Source organism: Equus przewalskii, chromosome 5 (assembly GCF_037783145.1).
Source record: "Equus przewalskii isolate Varuska chromosome 5, EquPr2, whole genome shotgun sequence".
Classification (NCBI taxonomy): domain Eukaryota; kingdom Metazoa; phylum Chordata; class Mammalia; order Perissodactyla; family Equidae; genus Equus; species Equus przewalskii.
Window position 1 is genome coordinate 86,849,371 of NC_091835.1, and position 15,078 is coordinate 86,864,448.

Here is a 15,078-nt window from a genome sequence, read left to right on the forward strand (position 1 = left end):
CGGTGAGCATTTACCAGATGAAAGCACAGTGCTATAAAACCACTAGATTATCAACTTCAAATGTGCTTTGCGTCCTTATTCAGCACTACCTTTTATGATTTACACTGGTGCAGGAATGGGAAAAGTTAAACAATTCTTCCTCAAGGCCAGCTACTGCCAGCACAAAATATCAAAGCTTTCAATATAATAGTTCTTTTCAACAGTCATGGGCTTGCTATCTCTTGGAGAAGATAATTGTCTCTCATGATCCTGTTCATAAAATAATGTATGGTTCTTTTGGCCTGCACTCAGTAAATGAGTCAGAAAAGAAAACACTGTAACTTATCCTATTAACTTGGAAATGACACACAATGTGAGTTAAATAAACACCACATTCAGGAGTGTGTAGTGTGTTAGCATTCTGCAATGCTGCCTTACTCAAAAAGCTTTTATACTAAGTTTTAAGATAGACAGACATTCAGAGTAGCCTGAAAAAAACCCCAAAACAGTATTATTATAATTTTAAAATCATGCTAATAAAAGATTATTCCTGGTACTCTTATCAAAAAGTAGAAGTTAGAAAATGCAATTATGCAATATGAGCTGTAGTTTGTGAGATAAATTACTATTTACCTTATCTGAATGCACATAACACTACATACAGAAGTCAATTCACCAGAATTTAGAGGTTTTTAGACAAGCTTTAAATCTCCAAATGAAAATTAACATAAACTTTAACACTGTGATTTTATCCTAATTTTATTATGAGACAACTACTTGACTTTTAAGAAAACTCAATAAGTAATACTTATACCTTTCAAAATTTACTGTTTTAACTAATCTTACTTTGAAATAAGAGCCTACTGAAGTTAAAAATCGTAGCTAATTTATTACCCATACACACAACTCAAGATCTAATCTTAAATTTTTTCTAATAGCTTTTAAACAATGAAGTGCTTTTGGCTTTCTCAAAAAACAAAGACTCCATTGATACCAGGAAGGAAAGCTAATTACCATAGATGAAATAAATCTCAAACATAAAAATATAAATGTGCAACAGTTCACACAAAGATTAAAAGAACCTACCCCTCATTTTGATTCAAGTACTTGTACGCAAGCTTGAGCCAGAGCTGTACATGAGAAGGGTTTTCAAGCACACTTGCTTCTAAATTAGCAATGTCATCAGTCTCATTTGTAAAGTATCTGACGTCATCTGGAGTGACAACTGTATCCAAAGGTGGAACATTTATTCGGTTCTCTGGCTGGAAGGCTACATAGGAAAAGTATCATTAGCTTCACACTTTCTCTTAAAAAAAATTGGCTTCATCTTTAAAATATTCTAAAGATTCTAATGACATGAAGTAACTCATAGTTTTAAGGTAGAGCAATCACAAAATTTCTTGTCCAAACTAGGACATTTCTAAGAGTGAAAGGGGGTGTTATTAAAAATGACACCAGGACAACAGGTATAAAGTAGGACTCCGCTGGGCAAACCAGATGCATGGTCTCCCTACTTTGAGAGTAAATGACATCATCTAATAATTTACATTCATTAAATTGTAAGAGAAAGCTATAATTTATGAAGATGATTTATACTACTCCATCTAAATTAGAGAAAAAGTGTTACAATAACGTAAATTAGATATTTGCTAACCCACAAATAGTAAACAAGTAAATTATGCAAATTTGAGATTATCACACAAGATATGCTTGAAAATAAGGCACCCATTCACACATTACTTTGTTCATTCATCCTGTGAGCCTACTTGCAAGTCAGAAAACATGGACTCACAAAACAGAACACCCGCCTCAAGAAGGACATGGGCTAGGCAGGTTTTCAAATGGGAGCAGTACCACTCCCCTCCCCCCACTCAAGCATGTTTAGCAATAACGGAAGCCATCACATTTACTAAAGAGTGATCCTTGCATTCACTGGGCAGGGGCCATGCATAGAAAATGTCCTGCAATCGAAGGGGCAGTCCTGCACAATGAAGAACTAATTGCCGTAAACACCAAATGGCATCACTGTTTTTAAAAAAATAGAAATAAAAAAACTAGGCTAGTAGATACACCAAAAGATTAGCCAAGTGTTAGACAAAGATGGAATACTACAATTTAATGATTTTGAGTCTTAAATTACTTCTTACCATACTTAATTGGTCCTGTAGACTGCTCCTCATCACTACTGAAGTTATTCTCTGAAACCGGTTTTCTCCAAAACTTCGGCTTCCACTTTCTTTTATCTTTGTAGGTTGTAAACGGAGGTGCTAAAGTAGACAGGAGATTGTTAGATGATATAACTAGTTTTTTAATAGTTTTGAAGGCTACCCAAACAATATTCAAAAACAGCTAAATTTATTCTATCAAGTTAGTCTGAAATGACATTTTTTTTTATATTGAGAAAATAACTGCAAAAAACTTGCTGTCATAAAGAAATCGTAAGGTCCTTGTGTCCGGGTGAGAGACATGTACTCACTATGGCCTTTACTTTCGTTGATATTGCTAACAAGGAGAACAGCCATCTGGTCCATTGACATACGATCTTTGTTTACTCCAAAAAGTTTCTCAACATATTTTTCTGAAATTAGAGCAACACTATCTTCATAAAAAGTATTAAAAAGGAATACAGATGAGGCTAATTAAAAAGTACGAAGTGAAGAACAGCTTAAGAATTAAAGGGAAGTATACGGTACTGGTCACAAACACCTACGGCCTTCTAGAGGGCAAGGCCTACACTATCTCAACTACGACGTCAAACCCGACCACATCGCACATCCAATTTGGACTGAAAAGAAAGTACTTCCTGAAACAAACTAAACAAGTACGTGAAAATTAAAGTCCCGAATTTGGAATGATTAAATAGACTCAGTGATTTTACAATCCCTCTGGGCTGTGAGAACACTAAATTTAATAAGCACCAATTCCCTTACTTCCAAAGACTTACAGTTTAAGGTTTACTATTTGGCACTAAATCTGGGGGAAAACTTAACAATATTTACTCACAATACCTGACAGTAATCTGTGCTTTCTACAATGTCAAAGTGATTAAAATCCTTTTCATTTCATTGTAGAATTTGAACCTACAGTTACCTTAACTTCCAACCCTCCTCTATTTTTGAAAACAATAATAAATAAAATAGGGGTCTATTTTTAAATCATTAGTAAAATTTCCATAGAAATATGTTAATATATGCTTCCAAATAAACTGAACTATTTAGATAAGCTCCATCCAAAGAACTTTCTGCACCGACGGAAGTGTGTTCTAACTGCACTGTCCTATTGGTAAGCACTTACCACTACCGAGCTATTGAGTTCAAAAGTGGCTACTGAGCACTTGAAATGTAGCTAGTGGACAGAGGAAGTAAATTGTCACTGAGTTAAATGTGAATAGCAACATATGGCTAATGACTACTGTATTGAATTATTATAGTATTTAAAGACATCAACAGTGGAATATAAAATTTTTACATCGCCTAAATTCAAATTTTCACTTGGAGAACAAAAAATGGTCTTTAAAAACCTGCTGCAGCAGCAATTTCTTCATCAGTACTTGTCTCTGAACAACCAATCAAAGAAAGATTATATGACAGAATGTCCTGGAATAGCTGTTTTCGGCTAAGCGTATAATCTTGTGTATGTTGCCTAAAATAAAATGACAACACAGAAAAGATAATCAGGTACACATCAAAGCTAAATAACCAAGACTGTCTTTTAAATTATAAAATGTTCACAAATAAAAATTACTCACCACTGACAATCATCATCATTACATGTTCCTGTTAAATCAAAACGGCAGAAACACTGATCTGGTTCAACCATGTTACTATACGACACTGAGCTTAGGGGAAGTTTTTCCTTGGTTCGATAGTATGGACTAAATCTACGGAGAAGAGAAGAGGACAGGACATAAACACTCCCCACAAAGTTGAGAAAATTTTCATTTTTACTCTCAATTAAAATTTCTATACTTTGAGCTTACTATTTATCCAACTACCAAAATTAATTCTAGAGAACAACTAGAGTATCAAGTGATAGGGACAAGCTACTCTTATACCCATAACATAAAAGATCTGAAACAGAAAACAAAAAACAAAAAAACCCCTGTATTTTAAAAGTAGTGTTTTCTTCCCACTTGATAAAATGCTATATAATATTGTTATTTCTTGCACACGTTACCAGCCAATAAAAAAACTAGGGAAAAAGTCTATACTACCTGGTAGGCACTTTACAATTTTATGATTAAATCATACCCACTTAACAGTCTCCTAACTTCTAGAAGTCTGAAAAAAGACAACTTCACACAAAGTTAATCATCTGAGAATGTCTACATCAATTTTATGAAAGCTGGCCAATGTACGCCTTAGAGTAACAGTAAAATTAAAAAACAAAAATTAAAAATTCTCCTAAGACTCCAGTTACTTTTCCTAAAATCCCTAACAGATAACAATGCAGAATTCTCCACAATTCCCCCAGTGGCCAGAAATCAGAATCTGATAAGAATTAATAAACCCAAGTATGTGTTAAACTTTATTTCCTGATACGGTTAAAATCTGACAACAAGACACTCTACTTTTATTCTCCCTAAAAGGACAAGCCCAATTTTTCAGTGACCATGATTCAACATTTTTTGCATTATCACTAAATATTCAAGGTTAAAATATTAAGAACAAGAAGCATTCCTAAAAGGTTTATTGAATCTTTCTTTTATACCTGTAGGACTTAAACACTAGAAGAGGACTATGGTAGGGTCTAAAAGGACATGGCTTCACTTCTGTTGTTTTACTCTGTGCTGTTACAAAATCCACATCCACAGAAATCTCCTGCAAAAGAAAACAATCATTTCATAAGACAAGTAAGGTTAGGGTGAATTCTAGATTTTATAAAGAATACAAAATGTTCAGTTACCTGACCATGCAAAACCTTTTCTGTAATGCCTGTGGTGGTTTTTAAAATCAGCTGTTTTAAGCTGTCAGCTTTTGAATACAATTTTTGCAATTCACCGATTTTTAAGCCTAGAAAAAGTTCTGGTTTTTCTACCGTATTCTTAGTAGGTTTGTTTATGCACTCTTTGTTAGGTGTATCTGTGTGCTTAAGGTTAGGTTTAGTAAAAGAATTGGATTCTAAGAAGGACCTTCTTCGTTCTCTGTTTGAACCAGATAAAATCTCATCATCAAGATCGTTTTCCTCAGTGTCCAGACTTAATTTATCTTGAGTGAGATCGTGAAGTGAGGGCTGAGGTAAAGAAAATTCGGGCTCCTCCTCCACAGCTGGAATCATGTTTTGTTGTTCCTTTGCTTTAAGGGCCCGAGCTTCTTTCAGTTTCTGAATTTTCAGGGCATATTCATACTCTAGCTTTTGTAACCGTCTTTTTTCCATAGCAATTAGTTCTGCTGAATGCTTTCTTGGACTTGATATTGGAGAACTGTCCAATCTCATCATTTTGTTCGGCTGGGGGAGGAAAATGACAAATATTTTATATTGCTATGATTTTATAAACAATTGTTGGTAAGATAATTGTACTATCCTACAATCAATGTCAACACTATAAAACTAAATCAATAATGAGAGTAAGAGTTTTACAAGTCTCCAACAGTTTTCCTAGCTCATCTATCATCTATGAAAAAAAAGGGCAAAACAAAAATAAATTTAAAAACAAGCTTCCAAAAAAATGTGGATGTCATTTAAAAGCAAAGCTTTAATCTTATCCTCCTTGAATATGCAGGAAAAAGCTTGAGTTATTTTATACATCTTACCCTCAAAAGTATCATAAAAACCTCCTCCTTTCCAAAAATAAAATATTTCTACAAATAACTTACTCCAAGGCGATCTTGTTCCAGTTTACGTTTTCCTATTTCTTTACTAGCCACTGCCTTTGCCCGAGCAAGCTCTTCTCCATACTTCAGAGTCAAAGCTTTCTTAATGGTAACACGCTGTTGAACTTTGTGAATCTGAAAATACAGGATAATTCTGAAAATGTAAATGTAAACCTTAGGACAGGAAATTTCTTCTTCTTAAACACAGCAGCTTTAGGGTATTCAAATAAAAAAAAATTCCAATATTAAGTGTCAATGAAGAATAATATATAGGTTACACATTTTGATGGCTTTGGTTTATGGGTTTCTTTGTTTTATAAAAAAGTGGCCCAGAAAAAAGTGTAGTAAACATGAAACTACAATATTTTAATTTAAAAAAAAAAGCATTACTTGTTCCTGAAGCTTCTTCAAAAACATTCTGTTGACACTGAGAATTTTCTCTGTTGCTTGAAGCTGTTCTGTAAGTTTTGTAATCTTTGTTTCAGCATTTCGAACAGATTCTCTCTTCTTGGCTTCTTGCTGTACTAGATTCTTTAAAACAGATTCATCTTTCATCAAGAGAATCCTAATTGGGAAATAACAAATTTCCTATTAATGTTTTTCTAAACTAGTGGACAAATACCATCAGAATGAAAAATCTACAAAGCAGTAGCTCATTTTTAAAAATAAATTTATGACATGCAGGTGAGAATTTAAAAAGATAGTATTTTCATATTCATCAATCACATATTCAAATAGACACATTTTATGAAAGCAACTATGAGTCTGATCTTTTTTTAAAAAAAAATCACTTAAGTCTGAGAAATGTGAATTACAGTTGAAAAGCTATTAATAGTAAATGTTCAATGTTGGCTGAATCTGACCCTATATGACTACTGAAAAATGAAGACTTAAGACAGAAAATTGCTGATTAGCTTCATTTATAAAGCTCCTAATATACACATAATCAAGCACATTCCCCCCGCCAAGACTGGCACCTGAGCTAACAACTGTGGCCAATCTTTTTTTTTTTTTTTCTGCTTTATCTCCCTAAATCCCCCCTGGTACATAGTTGTATATCTTAGTTGCAGGTCCTTCTAGTTATGGGAGCACATTTAATTAACCTAAAAATCTCTAACTCATTTTACCTAAAGCAAAGCAGGAAGAGGAAAAGGAAGTCTTAATTTTTAAACAGTACACAGTCATGCATTGCTTAACGACAGGGATATGTTCTGAGAAAGGCGTCGTTAGGCGATGTCATTGTGTGAACATCACAGAATGCACTTAAACCTAGATGGTACAGCCTACTACACAACTAGGCTCTATGGTCCTAATCTCATGGGATGACTGCCACATATGCGATTCACCATTGACTGAAATGTCATTATGTGGTGCATGACCATAGAGACGTAAAGTTTGGAACTGAGAAGTAAAACAGGACAAAAAAGACAAATTTATGGTTATAGATTTGCATCTTTTCAACTACTGAGTATTACGGCTAAAAAAAATAAAACATCTTTCCCAGAAAGATACCATATATTAACAGTTCCAACAACTGACGTCTAGAATGAATCATAAAGACAGGGAATATGTGATACAGAGGATAGCGAGTAGAAAGATATTTTAAAAACCTTTTCATTTGTTATGAAAGCTATTAAAGAAATGGAATCTAAATTAATTTATTTTAATCTCTTACTTTTAAAACATACACAAGACCATTTCTTACTGATAATTTTGGAGATTTGTGGTCACCACAGTATTTCATCTATGAAGCATTTTTTAGCACTCTCATATCAGGATGTGTCTTAACACTACTGCATATCAGACTAGCTAGTAGCATATTTTCTTAAACACAAAAATAATGGCACTTCTTAGATGTAATGAAATACGAAAGCACAAAGACAAATATCATTCAAAACTGAAGACATTTAAAAGGACTATTTTAAAACGTATTTTAGGGGCTGTCCCCGTGGCTGAGTGGTTAAGTTCGCACGCTTCACTGCAGGCGGCCCAGTGTTTCGTTGGTTTGAATCCTGGGCGCAGATATGGCACTGCTCATCGGGCCATGCTGAGGGGGCGTCCCACATGCCACAACTAGAAGGACCCACAACAAAGAATATACAACTATGTACCGGGGGGCTTTGGGGAGAAAAAGGAAAAACATAAAATCTTTTTTAAAAAAAAAAACGTATTTTATTTTGTTCAGAATACTTAATTTCCAATGTTTTGTTTGTAGATGGAGAACAGAACATATTTTTGTATACTTAATATAAAAGCGTACATAGTCACTATGTCCTTGAGCTATCTGTGATGCCTTGTAAAAACATTCCAAATTACATTCTTTTCCGTGATTTAAAAAAATAAAAAGAAGAGTATCAAGGTGGCTGTAATGTTAGAAATGAGGCTGTAAATTTCTACCTTTTTTTCTTTAATTAACTATGAATGGGTGAATTTTTGAAGCTTGTTTTAAAAACCATTAAATTACTTACATATTATCATTAATAATTTTTCAACATTACTCATCACTGTAATCTTTGTGTGTGTGTGTGTGAGGAAGACTGGCCCTGAGCTAACATCTATGTCAATCTTCCTCTATTTTGTATGTGGGATGCCACCACAGCATGGTTTGATGAGCAGTGGTATGTAGGTCTGTGCCTGGGATCTGAACTTATGAACCCCAGGTGGCTGAAACAGAGTGCGCAAACTTAAGTGCTACACCACCGGGCAGGCCCCCACTATAACCATTTTTTACTTCCAGATGTGAAGTTTGAGAATTGGTTAGTCAGTTACTAAAAACAGGATGGGAAAATCTTCCCATCTTTGCACAGAACCTCCCTCTTATATTTGTAATCTGAAAGGGGACTAGCAGAACAAAGCTCAGAAATGGTCATGTTAACTAAGACTATTTTGCTGTTCATCAACTAATGCTTTCAATGTTTGAAGTGGAAAATGTATACTCAATAATATGATGTAATTATTTCTGTCAAATATATGCTAATGGTCCTCATCAAAAGAAAAAAAAATTTGTGACTATGTATGGGGACAGATGTTAACTAGATTTACTGTGGTGATCATTCTGCAATATGTACAAATATCAAATCATCACGTTGTACATCTGAAACTAATGTTATATGTCAATTATACCTCAATGAAATAACTAACTCCCCCCAAAATATGCTAATAAATTCAAATGAATTCTATCATTCAACATGTTCATCTTGTGGGGTTTACATGTATTCTCAAAATTTTCAAACATCACTTGAACAACACAGTAATTTCAAAAATCACATAAGAAGTTTATGATCATAACTTAATATTCATACTTTATAATAACACCGTATTTGACCATGTTTCTTATTGAAGAGACTAGGTAATGACTATTTTCAACAATCAAGCCCATCCTTAATAATAAAAATATGCTTCCAAATTTCAAAAAACATTCCAGATGTTTTAAAGAAAATTCCAAAACAAGGAATTTCGCCAACGTTTTTAGCAATGAATAAGCCACATTTAAATCTGAAGGGGAAAACTCTCCTTTGAAGTCTCGGTATTTTTATTTAAATGTTAATATTATTACTTTACGTAAATGTATAATTCAACAAAACAATAGCTTTTTATAGTTCTACTAAGTATAAAAGATTTTCTAATCATACAGGGTACTTATTATTGACATACACCACAAAAAGATATCCCTCTAATAGAGAAAAACTTAGATACGTGCAGTATTTAATCAGATAATGAGGCTCACCTATGTTTTTTAAGTTTTGCTTCTGCATCTGTAACCTGCTTAGTGACCATTGCTATTCTGCCAATCCCATCAATTTCCACATCAGAGTTTGCCGGGGATGATGAACCTGTCTTCAGCTGATCTGATTTAATCAAACGCTGTTTCTCACGACTAAAACAATCAATAAAGACAGATGAATTATACCAAAGAATAAACTGAAATTACTTTTCTTTAAAGATATATTCTATTTCATAAAGTAAAATTATTAATCATATTGACTAATAATAGCAATGATGACCAAGATGCATGACTCAAGTTGGCATTCAAAGCTGACAGTGTAGCTCTCCTCTGTAACAGCTTTTATTTTTTTCTAAGCTGTTTATATCTCAGTGCATCACTGTATTCAAATCTACATATGATTACCTGGCTCCTCCTCCAGTGTGAGTTATAAAAACATTAACTCTGCATCTTGGATAAAATCACCATCACTCAATTCCTAATGCCAATAAACTGTACACAGACTAAGTACTAAGAAAAGAGCACATGCCTTTAAAGCTAATTACACAAAATGCCACTTACTTAGCAATCTCTTCCTTTAACAATCTATATTCAATCTTCTTTTCTTCAGGCAAAGCTTCAGGCGTTCGCATAGGATCATTTTCTTTTTCAGATTTTGGAGGTACTTTTGGTTTTGAAGCTTGCTAGAAAATATTTGGACAACTAGATCAACAGTTTTCAATAATCCCAGTGCACACTCATATACCTAGAAACAACTGAATATCTTCATCATTATTTTCCTTTTCTAAAAAACAACAGTGGTTGTTAACCAGCAAATTAACTATATAATCCACTAAGTAGTTAAAACCTATAGTCTGAAAACAATTGAACTAAATCATATCTAAACAACTGTTGCAACAGGAATAAATGTTGTACTTAGATCATACACCTTAATGAAAACTTTTCTGGTAACATAACACAATTATAAAACAGTAAATTTCCTTAGTACAGAGGACAATTATCCACTCAATTTTACTCCTTTGAAAAAGGGACTAGTCAACTGGAAACAAAAATAAAGGGAATTTTTAATACTTAAATATATCTAAATTAATACATGCTTCATTATATAAAGTCTTAATAACACATACTTAAAATATTTCCACAATTCAATATATTAAAAATCTGTACCTCTGAGGTTCACTTTTCAGGAACAAATGAACTGTAATGATTTAAGTCATCTCTCTGTCTGTTATTACTGCACTCACCTCAGCGGTTCGTCTTGCTTCTTTAATCATGGACTCCAATCCACCAAAAACACTGTTTGTCGACTTGGAAGCCTCTACATCAGATTCACTGTCATCTGAATCATTCAGTGTTACAACCACTGATTTATGTTTTGGAAGCTGCAAGACAATACATCTGTTACTCTTGATAACAAAAGTATCTCTATTCTTTTCTTGGCTCTACCAGAATTAGCTGTGTGGCCTTGGCCAAGTCACTTAACCTCTCCAAATTTCAATCCATAAAAACAATGGGCTTCAAGTAGACAATCTATGGTTCCTTCTGGTTATATTGCCTAACTGACTTTGTTTTACTCCACCAATACTGTTTATATGCCAAAAACAAAATAGTCTATATTCTCAGTCTGTCTAGAAAGATACTACTATGATTGCCTTTGTCATTTAAATTTTCTTTTCTCCCATTTTCTATAAAGAACCATAACGTCATCTAATTCTTTTACAACAAAAGAAATAATTAATAATTCTACATAATTAGTAACAAAACTTTTTGGCTTTTGTGGTTATACAGAGGGTATAAGTGGACAAAGCTGGTCTACCCAAGAGAAGCAAGATTTCAACTTGGGTTTACTCCATTTATTTTACTTCAAAGCCATTACAAAGTAAAGCAGAAAGAAATGGTCATTTCAACCTCCTTAGACATTTACGAAATAAATTATAAATAGATATTTACTAAGTAAATTCTTCCATTACAGTATAATTATGAATTGGAAAAATATGAGCAAAGTATATAGATAGGGAAATAAAAAATACACAATTTGCTAACTGACTCTAGAATAGACAGAAAATCTGAACGGACCAATTTATAAAGAAAAAACATGAGGAAATGGCAAAGGAAAGCATCCCACTCTGATGAGAATAATGCTTCCCCAAAAACATTATCACTTAACTCTACCAGTTTTCAAGTGAAGAAGCTGCTCCCACTTTTAATAAAAAACAATAAATAAATAAATTTGTATTTACATATAAATACATGTGTCTATAAATAAACTAAGAGGTGGGGAACAAAGACAGTACAACTTCAAACAAATCTCTCTTACGCTGTTTGGGCAACAGTAGGATTAACTATTTTGTTTGTTTTTACCGAGATCACAGTTCGTGGAAGACGAGGTCCTCTGTGAAACTTTGGATTCTGTATCCTAGGCTGAGATACTGTATTAATACTGACTATCGATAGATTGCTTCTTGGCACAGGCTGTGAACTGTTCAGCACTGGAGGTGACGGTGGATCACTATTACTGGACGTTTCCTAAACAAGGAAGAGACAGACAGGAAACATTTTTAAATAAAAAGAAATCTGTCATCTTTAAAAATCTTGAGCAAATTAGTATCAGACTTATCCCTACTTTACTGAAAAGCCCAATGAATCCCCCAAAAGCAGAGAAAACCCGAGCTCCCCAAAACTAAGCTCAAGAGCACCACCTAGAGGTTTAGGGACCTAAATTACCTCTGGCTTAAAAGCTCTTTTATTCGCTAGAGATTTAAGCAGCTCTTCTCGAAGCAGCATTTCTTCCTCCTCTTCCTCATCTGCAAAAGGTGGTTTTGGAGGCTGTTCCGGATCTTCAGGTGGGAGAGGTGGTAAAGGTGGTGGAGGAGGTAGAGGTTCAAGAGAAACACACAAGCCTTCCACATAAGGCTGGCTCAAAGGTGGCAGAGACTAGTTATTTTTAAAAAAGAAGAAATAATAAATTAGAAAAAGGTAACTTTAGGTTATTACTTTAGCTTAAGCATAAGTGAACTAAGTATACCATAAATCCCAAAACTAATGTAGACTCCAATACTCAGCCACAAAAAAGAAATTTTTACAATAAAAAAAAAAAATCAACAAATTTTTAAACATTTAATTTATGAACTTGAAAGTAATTACAGAAACTTCTCCATTCCTGTTCTTACCTTCATTTAGCATTCTAAAAGACAGAGAAATCAAATTTTAGAGTCTTTAGATGTTCTACTTTAGAACAAGCAGAGATATTGAAAACCAAGAAAATACAATTAAGTAAAAAAAATTAGAAACCAAAGGGATTCTGGAAATAGTTCAGAGTATCTTAAGAATTAAGCATTAAGAAGAATCACCACTACTCTCCTAAATCCTTGTGAAATGGCTTCTTAGAAACTATCTATAAAGAAAACCAATTTTACACAAATCCTTGAGTTTGGATATACTTTTGCTTCAAGGACTTTCCAGTATTTCTCTTGGCATTTAGCTCATCCATTCTCCCTTTCCCAAAAGAAAACATTTCAAGGAAGAAAGAAAAAATGTTTTGTCTTTCACTCTCTGCTCCAATATTCCCTTCAACTTAAGCTTCCTGGGAAGACACAGATGTCTACCCGGAACTGTGAAATGGCAAGGCTCCTTCTAACCTACTGAAAGAGACCCAGTTTGGTGATCTGCAGGCTCTCTCAATCTAGAAATAACTTCAGAACTTTTACTTTATGATTCCCTCACTTCCTCTTTTTTCTTCTTTTTTTTTTAAATGGGGAAACGGCAGCTCTTTTTTAAAAAGACAGGGGAAAAGAAATTAACTTCCACACACAATGCTTTCTTTTGCTGAACTTTCAAATTAAAAATAACTGTATTCATCAAAAGAGGAGAAAGGAAAGAATTATTTCTAGAAGCATCCTAATGTACTCAAATGCTAATTTCCAGAAAAGATAATCCAAAACAGTAGATAATTCTTATTCTGCTTTGGAATAAATTGTCTGAGTAGCAACCGGCTTAGAAGAAAGAATAAAACATGCTAAGCACTGAAAGAAAGTCAACATGAGACTAAAAATCAGTCCCAAAAAGTCTACCAAATACACTGCCTACCAATAAACAATCAACTGTCTATTCCTCAGATTTCATAGCTATTAAATTTGGTAAACAATTCTGATTTTTTAAGCTCTTCAAATCTAACCATCTTTCTCAAAACAAATTTTTCAAATCAAAACAAATAAAAGACACAAAGCAACAAAATGATTTTCTCAGAAATCATATCAATTCTCACTTACAGAAACCTGAGGTGGTGGAGGCAAAGAAATAGATGGTGCTGGAGAAAAATACCCCAATGAACATTCAGAGAAAAACGGTGGTTGCACTGGTGAAGGAGCTGAAAAAAATTTTTTTAAGAGTTTAATAACAGAAATACTTCAACAGGAATAAATAACTTATTATATGTTTGAAGAAATACAAATACATCTAGGCAGAGAGAAAATTAGATTTTATTAACCTCTAATAAAATCTTTAACTTCCATGAGACCGCCTCCATCTATTTAAAATTGTCCTTATATCATCATAAAGTCAGCCTTCCACTTAAGCTGACATTTAGTCCCTCAAAACTTTCCAGTTTGTTCCACTTTTCACCTAATGATTGGTCAGAGGAAATAGAAGAGGAAAGGCTAGAAATATATATCTAGTTTTACAAACATACTTTTTAAGGATTAATAAAACAAAAAATTCCCCCGGATCTGCTAACGTGCCCTAACTAAAGGAAAACAGTGATGTGGTAGCTCTATTCTTCCCTTCACGTGGAACAAAGAAAAGTGAAGAAAGGGACTATTTAAGCTGTATAGACAGCAAACAGGACTAGGAATGAGAAGAACTATCTATTGCATTTAATCAATAAAATGTACATCTTTTCACATTTTAATAATTGTGAAACACAACTGATGCATCTCAGTTAAACTCTTAGCATTTTTTCTTCCTTGGGAGCAAAAAAAAATAATTGTGCATTTTACCTTCAGTGGTTTCTTATGACTCAATGATATATGGCAGATCCAAAGACTACTCTTGCTACCCGATAACTATATAACCTTAGGTAAAAACTAATGTTTCTTCTTTACCCCAATTGTCTCACAAGTCAATACAGGTATTACCCATATGCCTTATATAGCTGACTTATGTCCCAAATGGTACTATTTGAATATACATTGGCCTTTAGGAAGTTTTACTTCTTAAAAATATAAATATCTGTAGCAAATATGGCAAAAGGTTAAATCTGACAGAGCTGAATAGAGAATATATTCTCTGTATAATAATCTTTTACAAAATTCTTTTAAAACCATAGATCATAAAGTTATTTTATAGAAATAAAGAGTCAATAATAATCTCAATACTTGGGAACAGCAATGCATCATCTTCAAGAATCTGGAAATAAGAAAATTAAAAACTGGCCAAACAGAGTTAAATTATGACATGAAAACATAATATAATGTAAGATTATCAAACATCAGCCTAAAAACAATAACCTGAAAATTGTTTACCAAGCACTCTTGGTAAACATTACCCAGATCATACAGAGTTTTC

The 15,078-nt window shown here is 33.5% G+C and overlaps 1 protein-coding gene across 2 annotated transcripts in view; it reads right to left on the bottom strand.

Annotated features, from left to right (window-relative positions):
- ZFC3H1 (zinc finger C3H1-type containing) overlaps positions 1-15,078 on the bottom strand; it is a 50,870-nt gene that overhangs the window by 15,345 nt on the left and 20,447 nt on the right. For both annotated transcript variants that reach the window (XR_011540574.1, XM_070622113.1), the window contains exons 7-21: positions 13,785-13,882; positions 12,241-12,450; positions 11,878-12,042; positions 10,761-10,898; positions 10,078-10,199; positions 9,520-9,669; positions 6,183-6,357; positions 5,796-5,927; positions 4,885-5,427; positions 4,690-4,799; positions 3,728-3,859; positions 3,500-3,621; positions 2,456-2,557; positions 2,127-2,246; positions 1,066-1,249 (exon numbers count right to left, since the gene is read on the bottom strand). Coding sequence is in view for 1 of the 2 variants with exons in the window: in XM_070622113.1 (XP_070478214.1) it covers positions 1,066-1,249; positions 2,127-2,246; positions 2,456-2,557; positions 3,500-3,621; positions 3,728-3,859; positions 4,690-4,799; positions 4,885-5,427; positions 5,796-5,927; positions 6,183-6,357; positions 9,520-9,669; positions 10,078-10,199; positions 10,761-10,898; positions 11,878-12,042; positions 12,241-12,450; positions 13,785-13,882 (2,503 nt within the window). In the remaining variant the exon portion in view is untranslated. The remainder of the gene's footprint in view (positions 1-1,065; positions 1,250-2,126; positions 2,247-2,455; positions 2,558-3,499; positions 3,622-3,727; positions 3,860-4,689; positions 4,800-4,884; positions 5,428-5,795; positions 5,928-6,182; positions 6,358-9,519; positions 9,670-10,077; positions 10,200-10,760; positions 10,899-11,877; positions 12,043-12,240; positions 12,451-13,784; positions 13,883-15,078) is intronic.